We start from the raw sequence: 18,985 nt of genomic DNA on the forward strand, positions 1-18,985 counted from the left end.
ACTAGCCATATAAATACTGTGGCTACAAGAGCAGGTCAGAGGCTAGGAATCCTGTGGCAAGTAACTCACCTCCTGACTCCCCAAAGCTTGTCAACTATCTACAAGGCACATGTGAGGAATGTGATGGAATACTCCCCACTTGCCTGGATGAGTGCAGCTCCATCAACATTCAAGAAGCTTGAGACCATCCAGGACAAAGCAGCCTACTTGATTGGCACTCCATCCACAAACATTCACTCGCTCCACCAGTGACTCACAGTGGCAGCATCTACAAGATACACTGCAGGAATCACCAAGCCTCCTTACACAGCAATTTCCAAACCCATGACTGCCATCATCTAGAAGGACAAGGGCGGCAGGCATATGGGAACATCACCACCTGGAAGTGCCCCTCCAAGCCACTCACCTTCCTGACTTGTAAATATATCACTGTTCCTTCACTGTCGCTGGTTAAAATCCTGCAATTCCCTCCCTAACAGCACTATGGGTGTTCCTACACCACCTGGACTGCAGCAGTTCAAGAAGGCAGCTCACTGCCACCTTCTCAAGGGCAATTAGGGGTTCGCAATAAATGCTGGCCTGGCCAGCGACACCCACGTCCCATAAATGAAGAAAAAAACGTTGTTCTCCTTGGAGTAAAGGAGATTGAGGGTAAATTTGATAGAGGTGTACAAGATTATGACATGTTTAAGAAAGGGAGACAAAGGAAGCTATTTCCATTAGCTAATGGTACAAGGACTTGGGGACACAGGTTTAAGGTTTTGGGTTAGAGATGCAGGGGGTGTAAGGAAAAAAATTCTTTATGCAATTAGGGTTATAATCATTGCCTCCATGTGTGGTGGAAGCAGAGACGATCAATGATTTCAAAAAGAAATTGGGTAGGCACCTGAGGGAAATAAACTTGCAGAGCTATGGGGATGGAGTTGGGGAATGCGATTGGTTGGATTGCTCTACAGAGAGTTGGCATGAACTCAATGAGCTGAATGGCCTCCTTCTGTGCTGTAATAATTTTCTGGCTCTATGACATAAGCCTAGAACTTTCCGTTGCGCCATTTTGCAGCTGCTCAGCTATTTTCTGTGCCTTAGTTATTCACTCTTCAAAAACCTGAACCCTTTACTTCCTCTAATGCAGCACCAACGAGGGCAATGGAATACTTCTCCCTTTTCCTCTTCTAGTTTTATCCTCCATTCCTGAAAGAAGTGACTCATATTGGTTTACATTTCTTCTGGTATCTTTCTTCAGAGGCAATGCTACATGTGTAAAGCTGGTAAACCAGAGAGAGTATGATCGTCACACCCATGTTTTATTCTGGTTTCACTCACATCTGCATTTTTCTTTGCTATTTTGCACACGGTAGTGAAATCGTGCTGCAAGTGTGTAATTTCGAAATTTATGTTTCCTGAGAATTGAATTTTATAGTGGAAGTTACATTAAAAAAATCTTCCAATTATAGTACCACCTGGAGTAACCCCATTAGATTTTTCAAGCAGTGAATGACCTAATTATCCAATGTAAATTGTCACAAGTTTGTTCATCCAGCTGTGCAGAGCACAGTTTATGTGAAAAAATAGCTCAATAAAGATGGAGTAATCCCAATTTGCTAAGAGCTACTGTATTTCAAGGCACACAACCATCATCTTGGTGAAAGGAATCAGGCTAATCGAACAGATCTCTCTCTCAACAACATTTAAGAAGTATTTAGATGAGCACTTGAAACATCATAGCATACAGGGCTACGGGCCAAGTGTTGGAAAGTGGGATTAGAATAGATAGGTGCTTGATGGCCAGACATAATGGGCTGAAGGGCCTGTTTCTGTGCTGTATAGCTTTATGGGCAGTATTTTCCAGTCTGTGAGCGGGGGCAGGGCCCGCTCACTGAAGCGTAAAATGATGCGGGATGACATCAGGTGGAATTCCCGACATCACCCCATGTCATTTCCATTTTCAGGTCAGCGGGGATACAGCCGAGTCAGCTATGCGCCTGCCGACCTATCAACGGCCTATTGAGGCCATTGAAAAGGTAATTAAGATTGTTAATGGACCTGCCCATCCAATTTTAAGGTTGGCAGGCAGGCTGGGAGCCCTGATGGGCTTCACAAAAAGCATGAAACCTCATCCATGGGCGGCATGAGGTTTAATGAGGGTATTTTAACCTTTAAGTAAGGTTTCAGTAAAGCTTATGGATATGTCCCAACTCATGTGACAGTGTCACATGAGGGGACAGGGCAGGGAAAATTCTTAAACATGTTTAATATAAGTTTTAAATAAGAGCTGATTTCCCTGAGGCAGCACTTAGCCTCAGAGATATCTGTGCACTCCCGGCTGAGGGAATGCCCCCCGCCCGCACAGGGAGCACATAGTGCTTCCTGGCGGACGTCACGCTGGGCGGGTCTTAATTGGTTGACTCTTTTTCCCTATAACTAATGATTAGTACATACCTCCTCCTGACTATAAATTAATATATTGTACACGGTATATTTTTAAAATTTTAATAGTGGTTTTAGCAGTTTTGCAGTAATCTGCATCATATTTCGCTTAGAACAAAATAAAGTAGTTTTATAATTGTGGTTGGAAATTGGTTAAACACATTACTAGAGAGTGCAGTCACATTACCATTTTACTAGTTTTTTTAATTTAAAAAATCTTAAAATACATTTACGGTTGATGTGTATAGTAAATAGTAATTGACAAAAGTTTTCCCATGTTAAACTTGTATCAAACTGTACTTTAAAAAAATGAAATGTAATTAATGTACTCTATTGTGAAAACATTAAATTTGAGCTTTGCTATGTTCCATTGAAATATGTTGACGTTGGTTGCCCTCAGATTGGCAAGAAATGAAATATCCACTTTACAATTTTATACACCTAGATGCATGCACACACATAGACCTACATGTGCACACCCATATATATCCATTTATCACTGTTCAAAATGATTATCCAACAGGGTAAATGATACAAACATTCTACTGACCACCTACATTACATAGCAGGAGACTGGAACACAAATGGGAGTTTTAAATAATACATCAGTTACTTCTCTTAGCCTGAACGCATTCAAATTTGTACCAAGTATTACCGTTTAATAACCTTGCTGCCATTTTAATTGTATTGCCATACAATGCTCCATCTCTGTAAAACTCATCATTTCATTGTTCTCCAAGCCTGAATATCAACACTGGGAAACTCCATAATGAGGAGGGAACTTCAGGTACCATCTTGTTTGCTGTGTTTTTATTATAACCCAAGATTTTCCAATGTGTCAGCATCACGTAAACATTACTTACTGATGTACAGATTGAGAAATATAATTTCCTCCCTTGTTCTTTGCAATGTAGACGTTTTCCTGCAAAATGAGTCTTGTGCCCAGATTTTCCTCCTGGGCTCATAAAATGCAAGTCAGGCTCTTTTGCTGCTTCCAAAATGCACATCCGAATCTTGATTGACTTTGACTGGTATATTCATGTTTTCAAACAAGATTCAGGTTTGATGTGTAGTTTGTGAGCTGCAATGCAGTGTGGGAGAAGTGTGGGTGGGGAGGTGAGTCGGTTAGAAGGCCTGCTTCAATTCTTGGGGACAGCACCTCAGCTCCCAACATTCTTATGCCCCGTCATCTACCGCCATGCCCATCATAATCCCCATGCCTCCTCCATGCCTTCTTATAATCCCCATGCTGCCCCCTTATATCCTCATGCCCCCTCATATCCTTATGCCCTCTCCAGGCTACTCCATACACCCTCATATCTCCCATGTATTCTCCATAGCCACTCACCCAATATCCATTATGTCCAGTTCTCAGGAGCCATGCAATAGCAATGGTTGCAGGTGAAAATGAAAACTTGTAACAATCTAATAAGACTCTCATTCAAAATTTTGTCATGGATACTTCAAAGAAAAACAACTGCTGTTCCATAGAAAAGAAGTTTATTCTTTGAGTGGCCATTAAGTTGTGCAAACTAACAACTATGTATTCAGGAACCATAACAAAGGCAGATTATGTTATTACTTAAAATTACCAATCACTCTTAAGCAGCTGTGTCAACAGAGCTGAGTACTCCATTGCTTTTGGAACTCAGCCAAGTGTTCATAATAGCTATGCTATCAAAACCTTAGCTTTCAGTCTCATAATCCTTAAAACTGAAATGTTTTTCATTTCCATTTTAAATCACATTGCCTGTCAATCAATGGAGTGGAGCAGGTGGTTAGTTTTTTTTAACATTCAACACCAGGGCCATTTTTTTCAAAGTGAAAGATATCTGAACATTTAAATCTCAATCCAAAACATGACAGGAGAGTTCCCAGCATATTTTTTCTATAGTTTTCAATGCATTAAGGAACTTTCTCCTTTGGGAAAAGTACTGTAGTACATGTCAGGACTTATACAATGCTGGTCAATGCAATGGTCAACTCACCTTTGCAGGACAGATCCCTATGATCAATCATTACATTTAAAAGACATCTACATAATGAAACTTCGAATAGTGATATTTGAAGTTGTCAAACATTTAACACTTACCTGTCAGAATGTTCTAGAATCCTCAGCAGACTTCCCCCAGTGGACACGAATTCTCCAAGGATGCATATTTTTCTTGGCCTTCCAAAACCAGCATCAGCATGCACAAATAGCTTGGGGAAGGAAATTCATATTTCCTATGGTCCTCGCTATGGTGACCCCGACCTCAGAAGAGGTGCATGTGCATTTTGCATCCAAGACCTTCCCAGCCTGCGAAAAAGCCACACTAAAATGGTGCGCGATTGGGAAAGCAGAGGGAAATTGTTTTCCCAGCAAAAGAAACCTAAGTTCAGCATTTTGCAACCTGCTTCCCAACTCCATTGGGAAATGAAAACTGGCCCTTGGCTTTCATCCATACTCCTAGATAGAAAACAGACACTTATAGACAGGATTTACTCTACTTCTTTGTTTCTCATCCTCTTGTACATTGATGTGCACATACACAGCATGCTTTATTTGAAAGATAGGGCCATCAATGATGATAAACGTTGGGTGTGAGATTTTTCAATCAGTCATATATGGATATATGTTGCTTCAAGCCACAATCTTGTCAGTTGTGGAGATGTGAAACTATCTGATAATGGTGATAATTTTGTAGCACAATTTACCCACATGAGAAAGCTTTCAAACAAAGATAGCAGTATGAAGACATCTGTTAAATAGCAACAAAAACACTAAAGCTACCAGTAAGCATAAGTATGCCTGAAGCTATGTATAACATGCCTCTGATGAATTATCTGCAATTTTCTATTTTTTTTTAATCAAGCCTGAACGTTACCTTGTTTTCTCTTCTGTCCTTTATCTTGTTCCCCACCCTTGCAAATAACATCTACAGTGAAAATGCACTTAGTTTATAAGCCCAAGGGATAGAGAGGAGAAAGACTTACAGTTATAAATTGCCTCACCATATCTGTCGGAAATGTTCTGAAATGTGCAGTGACTATTGTTAGGTAAAAAAATGCCGCAGCCATTTTTATACACAGTAAGATCCATAAATGATAATGACAACAAGCACCAGCTTGTATTTATATTGCAATTTTAATTTATTAAAACATTGTAAGGTGCTTCAAAGGACCATAATCAAACAAAATTTGACACTTGAGCCTAAGAAGGAACTAAAGGGCAGGGTTTAAGTAGCATCTTAAAGAGATATTGTTTTGGCAGCATTGGGTGAGGAAAGAATGTTGTAGTTCTTTTTAAAATCTTTAACAACCACATAAACTAATAAAACAAGTCCTATAATCCCCCAGTTTGTTTAAATAAGGGGAGTGGTGTTCCATTATGGAATTAGCCTAGGCCTGGCTGGCATGGATATGCATATATTTTCCAAAATACATCTATTTTCTTCCATGCTTTTAAAATTTTGAGAAGAAAATCTTATTAATCGATTTCAGACTACACATGTCATGTGACCATGAATTAAATAGGCTCACTGTGACATCTCAGTTCAAGGATAGTGGACATAGGTTGTCAAAAGTGAGCCAAGCCTTACAGAATCTTTCCCTAATTTCCTTTGTTCAGAGGGAATTTAAGAGTCACAAGTAGGCCAGGACAGCAGATTTCCTTCCCCAATGGGTTTTTACGACAATCAACAATGGTTTCATTGTCATCATCAGAGTTTTTTAAAATTCTAGTGGTGGGATTTGAACCCAGGTCCACAAGAATTATCCTAGGTCTCTGGAATATTTCCCCAGTGACAATACCACTATGCCACAACCTCTCTATGCTCTGATGAGACAAGTGATCAAGCCAGATGTCCTGTTTTGGGTGGCTCTGTCTCATGAACTTAAAGAACTAGTTTTGCTGATAGTGTGAAAGTGGTAGAATTATTGCATAATCGTGAAGGACTCTGGGTAAATGAAGCTGCCAATACTGCCATTGGCATTTCACATCATCTGGCCCTGCTTCTCTTTTCAAATAAGTTCTCAACTTACATTTTGGTGGAAGGATTAGGAGTTGTTCATGGTCACAAGACATTTGTAGTCTGAAATCGATTAATAAGATTTTCTTCTCAAAATTTTAAAAGCATGGAAGAAAATAGATGTATTTTGGAAAATATATGCAAATCCATGCCTAGGCTAATTCCATAATGGAACACCACTCCCCTTATTTAAACAAACTGGGGGATTATAGGATTTAGTGAGATTTACCGGTAAAAATAACTTGAATAAAACTGAATATTAAGCTGGGTGTATAACGGGCAGCCTTTGTAATATTGTCTCAGAATGAGCGCCTTAGGCTCCCAACTGCTATCCTTCATTTGCTGAAGTTCTGGTCCCATTGAAATTCCCTAGTGGAAGCCCAGCATTCCCCACAGGGAGCAAAGGGAATGGATCAGCAATAGAATCACTTGTGGCTGGTTTCAGAGTGACGTTGGCTTAAAAACGGGTCCCTAGCTTTCTCAGAAAATGCTGGAAAAACTCAGCAGGTCTGACAGAATCTGTGGAGAGAGAAACAGGGTTGACATCTCGAGTTTGTATGACTCTGAAGAAGAGTCTGCTGAGTTTTTCCAGTGTTTTCTGTTTTTGTTTCAGATTTCCAGCATCTGCAGTATTTTGCTTTTATCCTAACTTTCTCAGTCAGCTCCTGCTATCTGACACGGTGGAACAGAGGAGTGGGGCAGAAAATATTTTAAGATGAAAGTTTCACCCTAAACTTAGAAAAGGAGAAACAGCTGGTTCACTTTTGCTGTCTAATACAGCTTGGATACCACATACCAAATAGGAGTGCAAGGCAAAGTCGGAGCACCACTGCAGGCTAGTTTTCTGTTCCATCACTTACTTTGGTGGATTTGCTTAGCAATATTCAACACTAGTGTCTACTTACAGTGACTGGAGACTCTGCAAGTCCTGTAGTGCCTTTTCGGGAACTGCCCCCAGATGGTTGTTCTGCAACATGCTGTTTATTTGGGAAAAAGGAAAGAGAACCGGTCAGAACATCCAAACTTAGATTCTGTGCTGTTTCCTCAAGCCGCAGTTCATAAAAAGTTTTTATTTATTGTAGTTTAAATTGCAAGTTTAGATTTTGATTCCAAAAGCACAAAACCATAAAGATTAATTAATGGAAAATATTTCATTGGCAGATATACAAACAAGGCCATTAACTGGGTTTTACAAGAATAAACATTTCTGTTGAATTGTGTATGTCTGCCTTCATTTTGTTTGCAAAGTGCTGACTTAAGTTAAAGTTTGCAATCTCGTTTGAAAGACTGACAAACGTCGCAGCAACTGTATATCTACTAATTTTTTCACCTGTATGAAAATTAAGCGCAGCTCTCCTAGGCATTCCTGAGGAAACTCTTAGGCATTTCCGTCGTCTGTTGATGTTATCTTGCAGAATAACATTTTGATTTCACTCAGTAATGCTGGTGCTATGCTGAGAAGTTAAACAAAGCACCAAGACCAAGTGTTTTCTGGTTTGAGCCGATGTTGAAATAAGGGAGAGCAGTGGTTGGTGCATTACTTATCAAACACAAGTCTGTATTTGCCATGGATGCAACTCTTAATTTGCAGGAGAATGTCAGGACTGAACATCACTCTGACCAGAGTAAATTTGGTATTTTGTAAGCAGCTATTTCAGTTGCAAGAGAGAATTGCTGTTCAGATACAATATCAAGTTGACAGTTAGTAGTTACTAGAAGTCCCCAAACCCAAATGAAAGTCACTTGTCCAAAGCTAAGCATGATAGCCTTGGTCTGTGAACTAGTTGAACTGTTAAGTTCTAAAGGCATCTGATAGACAAAGGTTACTTGAGCTATCAGCAAGAAATACCCTTTGCAAAGATATTATTGAGATGTGCGGCATTTCAACAGTCTGATTGATATTTTAACTATCTCAGTTTTTTAAAATAATGGTGCTATTGCAGCAAGCCTTTCAATTTTCATCAATTAACAGTAGCTATCTATTCTCTCAGTTCTTGTCGACTAGCAAAATTAGATTACAAAAGCTAGTTGCTATCATCCAACTCCTTACAGCACTGGTCACTTAAACTATGAAGAAAAGAATAAATGGTTTAGTGGTTATATGCATTACCCAATGTGGTATTGAAACACACAAACCAGGAAAGGCCAAGATTTGATTCCAGCATTTATGCTGGGTTAGCTGATAATGTTTGTAGCCCTGATCTTATTGGAGTCTAATATAATAATTGGGAATTCAATGTGGTTGTACTACTCTCTCATCATTGTAAAGCTATGTCCGTCAGAACTCTCTGCATGCACACTTAAAAGCACTTGGGGTCATTGTTGGCCTCTGACTTGTCTGCTGATTGAGAAGAGAGGACTGAACAGTTAGCTCTTTTTAAAATCAGTAAAACAGAATGATGATGGTAAATACAGTCCAGATGTCAGCCCCGACTTAGTGGTTGCATTTACACCATTCCACAGAGAGAAGCACATAATCTATGTTGACATTTCAAGTCAGTGCTGAGGCAGTGCTACAGTGTCTGAGGCACCATCTTTCAGGCGAAATGTTAAATTAAGATTGGGCTATCCATTCCACTGCATAAAGAAGATAGCATTGTTCTAATCAGTTCAGTTGGTTAAGGATAATGCTGTAGCCAATCTTTACTCAGTCTTACATTTATTTACAGGGTGAAACATTATAAGCATACACCTCCTAACTCACCACTATTCAATACGTATTCTTCATATGTGTACAAGTGAAACTCCAATTAATGCCCAACACATGCATACAATTAAACACAATTAATATACAATAAACACCCATGGCACTATTCAAGGAAGAGCAGGGGAGCTCTTGTAGTGTCCTCTTCAATACTTGTCCCTTGACTAACATTATTAAATCAAATTATATTCATTTATCTCATTGCTGCATCTAGGACCTTGCTGGACTCAAAATGATTGCTGCATTTCCTTACATTGCAACAGTGCCTACACTTCAAACATACTTTATTGACCGTGAAATACTTTTGGATATCTTAAGGTTGCAAAAGGCTCTGTACAAATGTAAGTTACTTCTCTTTTTTCACTTAAAAATTGTTTTTAAAAGGGAGCTGATGCGCTTGTTACTGGCATGAACTAAACATGAGGTGGGATACCTTTTGGAGGTGTTCACTCACACCAGTACAGGCCTATGTTGACAGCTTCATAATGCACTTGGCACCAACAAGACCACAGGGGACTTGCATTCCTACAGCAATCATTGTTACTCTAACTTGGGCAATTTACTGATATTAGAATCATTGCCATACTTCGTTGTTGGCAAAGTGCGAGGCCTTAAACTTCACTATTTATGACCAGGATTCAGTGCATAGACAATCAATAGCTAGATCCGAAAGTGACAAACATCACATTCATTGTCAATCTCAACCGAAAAGGCATTTTCCAGCATAAATTATTTGGAGATACTTGTTCTATTGCATTTTAGAGTTTATCATTGAGTTATGATAGCAAATTCATTTCGTATTCTTGGGATAAGGTATCTTAAAATATTTTTAAATTTTGTATTCTGCGTTCCCTACCTGACCACAAATGATTTTGTTTTCTTTCGCTGTATAAGTTGGTAACCCTGGCTATAAGCATTTTGTTATATAAACACCTTTCAGTGGAATAAGCTGATCAGTCAGCAATTACAAAGGCCCTCCCGAGATTCCTTTTTCAACTGATTTGTGGATCTTTCTGTAGGCAAATATTTGCTGCATCAACCTAATAACAACCGTTACTGCAATTCAAAAGAATGAAATGTATGTGCCATATTTTGGCATGTATCTCAGGGAGGAAATAGGCCCTATATAAACATACGTCTCCTTATTTCCTTTGTTTTCATTTGTACGAAGTTATATTGAAATATGTCAAAGCTTAACACACCGGCTGCAATGGAAAGTCAACCCAATGCTTAGTTTAGCCAGCGTTGTGATGGCTTTGAGAGATCATACAGTCAGGAATATTCTCACCGGGATTTCTGGGCAAAGCCTGAACGGTTCCCAAAATGCAGCCCACTTCACCACCTAATGAACAATTCTCTTCACACCTTACCCCATTTCCTTTGCAGAAACCAAATACATTCTCTGTCAATAACCATTTATTTTGCAAAGGAGCCTTTTTTTCATATCTCTCATGGGGAGTGTGAGTACTAAACTTCTCTGTCCCTAGGCAATATGGATTACTTTTTATTCAGGCAAAACAAACATTTCCTTAATAGGCAAAGCAAAGACGATTAATGAACATAGCTCAAATTACAACATTTTCTCTCAGCTTCACAAAATCTCTGTAGGAGAAAATACCCTGCATTACATGCTCATTCACATTGACATTTAGTGGCTATGCTCTACTTTATTGCTTTATTACATAATATGCTGTTCTGCTTTATAACCATTACAAACATATACAATGAAACTGGAGATTTCAGATGTTTTTGAAAGATCCTAAGAAATAAAATTGGCAGTTTGGTATTGATAGTGTCAAATCACACAATAGAGTCAGATTCTTAAGCTGAAACAATCTTTAATACATTTTTCCAAAGCTGAAGGTCATTTATATGTGATATTTTCACCCAGTTTTATGAGGAAAAGAAAAAACAGCGCCTTAATTCAATCACATTACAAAACATAATATTAACCCTGAAAATATCAGTCAATAAAAATGAAAGTTCCTTATCCTCTGTTTACCTCTCCAGCATTGCATTGGAACTCTGGGCCCAGCCAAATGGACCAATTAAAATGGCCTAGTCCTCCACGAAATAGCATCAATGGTCAGAAATGTTTTTAGGATGTCAACTTTTTTGATGAAAGGTAAATTGCCAATGGGACATGTAATCTTGCAGCTAAACCTTTCATGCACAGTTGATTAGGGTAACAGTTTCCCAATGACCGAGTTTAATTCAAGCAGTGTTAACGCCTTATGAATCTGAACACAGTGTTCTGCATGACTTCAGATAATTGGTGCATTTTTTTCTTCATGCTTCAGAAAAAAAAACTCAATACCTAAATAGCAAAAGTTTCAAATAAAGGAAGAGGTTTTACTCACAGGACTTTAAGATTGTAAAGACCAGCAAACGCTCCCATGGGGATGTGTGTCAAGTCATTTCCTGCAAGACGCCTGCGGGGTGAAAGAATAATCAAACACATTTTGTTCATGTGGGATTAATTTAGAAGCTAAGAAACACAACACATATATAGAAAAATAAGGATTTCCGTTAAAAAGGCTGTTTACTGGAGAATATCTCTTTTAATTAAATTTTGTCACGTTAATCACTTCTAACATATAAAGCAAAAAAAGTATGAATTTTCATTCACAGAATTGCATTTTGTACTTTTATTAGTTATTAAAGGAAATTAAAATCGTAGCATTCACAATTTTTAGTTTTTCAAAGCAATAACAGGAATCATAATGGTTGAAATAAAGAACAGGATGATCGGTTAGTTAATGTATTTCCACATTCATTAATATACATTGAACACATCAACTGTTATAAGTATTGATGGTTTTGCAGACAGGAACATAGAGAAACTGCTGTTTATTCACACGATATGCAACAATAGGTTTTTACATCAACTTCTCCTTTGGGGCAGTGTAAATTACAATCTATATTAATAACAGCACCTTGTGTTGAAGTGCAATATGTTGTTGGACTATAACTTCTAGGACAATTCCTTCCTTCTTAGGGAACCTTTGGGCTGGAGTCTCCTAAGTGTGTCTTTCAGTAAAACTGTTGTAACTAGTTTCTTTCCTGCACTGCAGAGACAGTTCCACAACAAAACATCCATTACACAAACACCTATTCTGGCTGTGGAGCACCCTTGCTAATTTGGGTAAGGTTTATGCAGGCCACTGTGTGATGGCTTGGTATGAGTGAGTGGGCAGTAGTAAGACACATATTGTGCAGATACAGGGTACCTCAAATGGAGTGATCCAGTTCCGAACACTAACATCTTCACCTTGATGAGCAGGAAAAAGACTGATCTCTATATCTCAAGCTGTCACAATACAGTAACCACTCGAACCCAGTCAATTTACAAACAAGTGGTAGTGTTACGGACAGGAAGGAGAAATAAAGTGTAACCCCCAATTCCCTTCCCTTAATGTTCGGATTCAGTGCCGGTGTTTTGGAAAGGCACCTGTGTTTCTAAGCCTCCCAGCAGCAGACTTTCATATGTTTAAAAATAACGAAGGTTATTTATTTACGAACTCACCCCAAAAATCTAAACCTACATCAGTCGCAAAACAAACACTCAAGAAAAATACAAGTAAAGAAGATATTGCACTTTTATAAATGTGAAACCAAAAGAATAGTTAATAATGCAAGTGTTTGGCTTGTTGTAGGAGTTCAGACATTTCAAGCCTGGTAGAGAAATGAGTCCTTTTTCACTCTTGGATTGTAGTTCAGTTGAGTGCAAATAGCTAAAGTCAGATATCCGGATTGTTGCGGGGTTCCCTCGAAGAGATGAATGTTCAGTAGGTCGCAAAGCTAGGCACTTGTGGCTTTCATATCAGGAGGTCAAATTTCTTTACAGATGGACTTGAAGTTTTGAAATCAGGCTGGGAGGCTTTTAAAGACCTTACAAACTCACAGTTCTTAAAAGGAAAAGGTGGCACTGCCTTTTCTGCAGCTGCTGTTGCTTGCGATGGTCTTCTGCAGACTGTCCAGGTCTCTCTCTAGGTCTTGGATAAAACACATTATCTCGAGCCTGTTTCGCCCATATGACCAATTCTGGTATCATCCAATCAGAATAGTTTGGAAGTCCAAAGCCATCACTACTCAAGAGGAGATAGATGGTGGTCTTTCACACTTATAGATAACTGGTTTTGTCAGCTCTCTTTTGTTGAATTGCAAACTTGGAGACATACAGCCTAGAGATCCATTGATTCTATGTTTGGAGTAAACCATGAACAATGGCAAGTGTGAATTCCACAGAGGGGTGCTGTCTGGGCATGCCCCTTCCAGGGGGATAGCCTCACCCAGGGTGTTTCAATTAGCACTTTCTGGAAGCTTGAGATGCTTTGTTGAATAAGCAAAGGTCACCTGACCCCTTTGGCAGCCATCTTAGCTACCTTGTGAATGTCCATTTTAAAAGATAAAAGGTAGTTCTAGATCCTGCCATAGGAACACAAACCATGTTTGAAGTTATACATGCCTTCACTGAGCATGATGCATCTATGCCACTCGGGAAGAAAAATGGTATTCTGATTGCATTTTCTTTTCCATAGCTTTCATATGTCTTGGCTCACCTTCTGCACCTTGTCTTCAGTGGGTTCTGAAGATGCATGGCTGGGTTTAGTGAGATTTCAAATTTGAACTTGTCCCTGTAATCTTTTAGTCGGTAATTCTGCACTGACTTGTATTTTCCTTGTGGTTTTCCCAGGTGCTGTTTATCTTAGGGCGTAACATCTCCCTCTTTTCCTACACCTTGGGAATGGATTTTCCCTCGATATGTCCCACGTTCTCTGGGACACTACACTACTGTCCTCAGCTGGCAGCCCACCTTTTGCTGCACTCCCCTGCGACACTTCAACTAGATGAAACATCTCCCTCACTCTCTGTTTGTTTATTTGGGAAATGTCTTGGTCCTTAGTTAAATTTGAGAAGAAGGTTTCTGCCAGCCACACCTCCGATACATTTCCTTCAACCTCTGCTGCTTTTAGCCTTGTTCCTTTGCTTTCCTCGAGCCCTGTCAATGGCTACTTTAAATCCTGCAGGTTCTACCCTGCCCTTCTTAAATCTTACAAGCTCTAACCTGGTCCCTTCTAATTCCATTGGCTTTCCTTTAGCTTCCATGATACTCTACAAGCTCTATCACACTACCCACCACCCCTACCCTCAGGAATCTTGAAACTTCCCCAGCCCTCTGCAGCTCAGCATAGTTTTGCTGGTTCCCATCAGGTTCCCCGCTATTTGTGGACTGTTCTGGACCCTCTGGACACAATACTGTGCTTCTGGCTATGTCATTACCCTTCAATAGGTCAACACCCCCTCCACTCCGCATTGGCAAGTTTGGAATGACCCCGACAACCACTACCCCAGTAACCAATTTATTCTGCAGGTAAACCTTAGGTAAGGGAATCTTCAAACATTTGCCAGTAAGCCCTTTTGCCAACACTGTGGGGATTTGTTCTGCTTCCAGGTAGCATCTCTGCAACCTTTACTATGAGTAGAACTTGAAAACAGCCAGAGTCCCTGAGGATAGTTATCTCTGGGATACAAAAGGAGTAATTTTTGCTTTAAACATAAAATCCCTGCAGATGTCTGGATTGGTGGTCGTAATATTTGAACAAAAACTGACCACTTTTATGGTCACAGTTACTGGTTTGGCCACTAAGCCCCCTGTTGGATCAGCCTGGTAAAGGCAGCAATTTTATTTAAATGGACAGATTTCTCGCATTGAAAATACACAGGGTGGCCTGCTGCTGGTTTACCACCCATGTTCTTTTAAAAGTGGGAGGCTAATCTTCTATAACTACCTTACTCTCCTTTTCTCTGAAGCTTTGTTTCTGATTCATCTATCTTCAGCCTATCTCTCCCTAGCTTGTAAGAGTTACTAAACCCAAGTGTATGCTGAGTTAGGGGTTTGTGGTCAATTCATAGTCGCTGCTACGATAGCTGCTTCTCTGGTTTTTGGAACCCTTTATTCATCAATGTGGGTTTTAAGGTTAATCGGGGACAGTTTTGAACTCCTCTAATAGGATTATTTTCCTTAATCCATCATACATGTGGTCAATTTTGAGAGCTTGCACCCACAAGTCAAATAGGAAATATTTAATTCTTTCCAATTCAAGGGAGGTTTGAGTGAGCTTTTTGCGAGAATTTCCAAACCACTGGTGCTATGCTTCTGGCACAAATTCATAAGCACTCAAGATTCACTTTTTGCCTGTGTATTGCTTGTAGAGTTGTCTGCAGGTAGCATGGAATAAACCTCACAGGCTTTCCCTATCAGCTGACTTTGCATTAGGAGATTCCAAACCCTTGCCAGACACCTTAACCGATCTGTCAGCTTCTCAAAGCTGTGAAGAAGGTTTCAACATCATCTTCTTCAAATTTGGGTATTAATCGGGAATACCTTAAGAAATCAAAGCTCATCTCTGGGCTAGGGACCTCCATTATGTAAAGACAACTTTTTCCTAACCAGATCAATCTGCTGTATCTCACTGTCATTTTGTGTTTGCAATTCCTTCTCCAGATTCTACAGCTGGCAGGCTTGCTCTCTCTCTCTCTCCCTTTCTCTCTCGTAGACCTCTCTCTCTTGGAACTCTCTTACTGCTGCCTTTCCCAGTCCTCCTTTCTTGCCTGAAACTCTAATTCTCCTGGGTGAATTTTGGCTAAGGTATCCTGCCCTGTTTGAGTTTTAGACCTTATGCTGGTTCTCCAATTCTGGGGTGAGGGCCAGATGCTCAGCCAGCCAGCCAGCATCCTTAGTGCCTCAGGGACATCATGCCCATTTTTTTCAGATTAACTTCCACCTGATCAGCTATTGCTTTAAACCGTTCTATTGTTCGGGCTGCTAATTTCTGCCAGGTTAAAGCCCCCTGTTCTACAACCAATTTTGCATCAAAACTGGTCATGATACTTTCTAGTGTTAATACACAAAATCTGCTTTTGTAGCAATGTTTCAGAGAAAAAAATTTCAGTCAATGAACTTTCCCATCTTGTTTCCAATTTATTCTTTGAATGTCAAATTCATCCCCTATTAGTCCAATTGGTTCAAATCCCAGTTGCAACAACCAATTCTGTTAATGACAGCAGCGGATAAGTAAAATTAAATTCCCAATTCCTGTCCCTTACTGTCTGTAATCAGTATGGCTGTTTTGGAAATGTAGATATGTGTGTTTCTAAGCCCCCATTTAGCATATCTCCCACTCTACCATGACCATCAAGCCAGGGGATCAACCCTGGTTCAACGAAGAGTGCAGGAGAGCATGCCAGGAGCAGCACCAGGCATACCTAAAAATGAGGTGGCAACCTGGTGAAGCTATAACACAGGACCATTTGGATACTAAATAGCAAAAGCAGCAAGTGATAGACAAAGCTAAGCGATCCCACAACCAACGGATCAGATCTAATTTCTGCAGTCCTGCCACATCCAGTCATAAATGGTGGTGGACAATTAAACAACTCACTGGTGGAGGGGGCTTCACAAATGTCCCCATCCTCAATGATGGGGGGCGGGGGGGGCCCAGCAAATCAGTGCAAAAGATAAGGCTGAAGCATTTGCTACAATCTTCAGCCAGAAGTGCTGAGTGGATGATCCACTTTGGCGTCCTCCGGACGTACTCAGCATCACAGACGCTAGTCTTCAGCCAATTCAATTCACTCTATGTGATACCAAGAAACGGTTGAAGGCACTGGATACTGCAAAAGCTATGGGCCCTGACAATATTCTGGCAATAATACTGAAGACTTATGCTTCAGAACTTGCCATGCCCCGGCCAAGCTGTTCCAGTACAGCTACAGCATTGGCATCTACCAGGCTATGTGGAAAATTGCTTAGGTATGTCCTGTACACAAAAAGCAGGGCAAATCCAACCTGACCAATTACCGCCTCATCAGTCTACTCTCGATCAGCAGTAAAGTAATGGGTGCGGTCATCAACAGCACTATAAAATCGCACCTGCTTAGCAACAACCTCCTCACTGACACCCAGATTGGGTTTCACCAGGGCCACTCAGCTCCTGAGCTCATTACAGCCTTGGTTCAAACATGGACAAAGGAGCTGAACTCCCAAGGTGAGGTGAGAGTGGCTGCCCTTGACACCAAGGCCACATTTGACCAAGTGTGGCATCAAGGAGACCTAGCAAAATTGGAGTCAATGGTAATCAGGGGGAAAAATGTCCGCTGGCTGGAGTCAATCCTATCGCTAATTAAATTCTGAAGGAATGAAACTGCATACTTGTAAAATATGAAGCTGTCAGCGCAAGAGAAGTTGTTTAGCAACTATTAAGATTTATTGTGCTGCTGAAAATTCAGTTACATGTGAATGCACCTTACATTACCAGAAAGGAAAAAACAGTAAAAACTGGGAAATAATAATACTGTTCTGAACTGGCCTTGTAAACCTTAAAATGGGAAATAAGAATACTGGTCCAAACTGTTTTTTCCTTCTGGGTAACATTTTCTACTGTGGTAATGGGTAAGGAGAGCTAAGTCCTGCAACTTTACATCATTACAGGTATTTCAATGTCAACACTATTGGGAAGGTACCAGTGGATGAGCAGGGCAACTTGGACCACAACTTCTATATGTCCACATTTATCTGTACAAAGGTATACGGTGTTCTGGAAATTACTGTCCAATTTATGCCATGCCATTAACCTCACTTGTTCCAAACACAAATTCAGGACTATTGTGTTTCAACTTTATTTCTGACTTTAGTGCTGTCTGGAAATTTTCTTTGGAGACTATCAGCTGGAAGAATTTATCCACAATGCTGCATACAGGAATAAATCAGAAGCTTCATGCCTAATTGTAAATGTGAGAGAAACCTAAAAAATAGGAGCAGGAATAGGTCATTTGGCCCTTCAAGCCTGCTCCATCATTCAATATGATCATGGCTGATCCTCTATCTCAATGTCATGCTCCTGTTCTCTCCCTATATCACTTGACACCTTTAGAGTCTAGCAATCTATTTCCTCCTTAAATATATTCAGTGACTTGGCCTCCACAGCCTTCTGTGGTAGAGAATTCCACAGGTTCACCACCCTCTGAGTGAAGAAGTTTTTCCTCATCTCAGTCCTAAATGGCCTATCCCGTATCCTGAGATTGTGACCCCTTGTTCTAGAATCCCCAGCCAAAGGAAACATCATCCCTGCATCCAGTCTGTCCAGCCCTGTCAGAATTTTATATATTTCAATGAGATCCCTTGTCATTCTTCTAAACTCCAGCGAATATAGTCTTAGTCGGCCCAATCTCTCCTCATATGACAATTCTGCCACCCCAGGAATCAGTCTGGTGAACCTTCGCTGCACACCCTCCAAGGCAAGTATATCTTTTCTTAGGGAATTAGTATTACTAAAAAACCAGTGCTGGAGAAATTATTGGGACTGAAAGCCGATAAATCTCCAGGGCCTGATAATCTACATCCCAGGGTACTAAAGGAGGTGGCCGTGGAAATAGTGGGAAAGAGCATTGGTTGTCATCTTACATAATTCTGTAGAACTGCACACAATACATCAGGTGTGGTCTCACCAAGGCCCTGCACATCTGCAGTAAGACAACCTTGATCCTGTACTCAAGTCCTCTTGCAATGAAGGCCATTGTACCATTTGCCTTCTTAAATGATTGCTGCCCCTGCTTTCAGTGATTAGTGCGCAAGGACACCCAGGTCCCTTTGTACACCAACATTTCCCAATCTATTGCCATGTAAATAATACTCAGCCATTCTGTTTTTTCTACCAAAGTGGATAACTTCACACTTATCCACATTATAATGCATCTGCCATGTATTTGCCCACTCACTCAACTTGTCTAAATCACCTTGAAGCCTCTTAACATGCTCCTCACCACTCACAGTCCCACCTAG

General features: G+C 40.3%; 1 protein-coding gene across 1 annotated transcript in view; it reads right to left on the reverse strand.

Moving 5' to 3' along the window:
- The window catches only part of LOC121293071 (leucine-rich repeat-containing G-protein coupled receptor 5A-like), a 183,591-nt gene that overhangs the window by 74,628 nt on the left and 89,978 nt on the right, over window positions 1-18,985 (reverse strand). The window contains exons 3-4 of the mRNA XM_041215665.1: window positions 11,502-11,573; window positions 7,343-7,414 (exon numbers count right to left, since the gene is read on the reverse strand). Coding sequence (XP_041071599.1) covers window positions 7,343-7,414; window positions 11,502-11,573 — 144 coding nt within the window. The remainder of the gene's footprint in view (window positions 1-7,342; window positions 7,415-11,501; window positions 11,574-18,985) is intronic.

The sequence above is a fragment of the Carcharodon carcharias genome, chromosome 21, assembly GCF_017639515.1.
Source record: "Carcharodon carcharias isolate sCarCar2 chromosome 21, sCarCar2.pri, whole genome shotgun sequence".
In the NCBI taxonomy this organism is placed as follows: Eukaryota; Metazoa; Chordata; class Chondrichthyes; order Lamniformes; family Lamnidae; genus Carcharodon; species Carcharodon carcharias.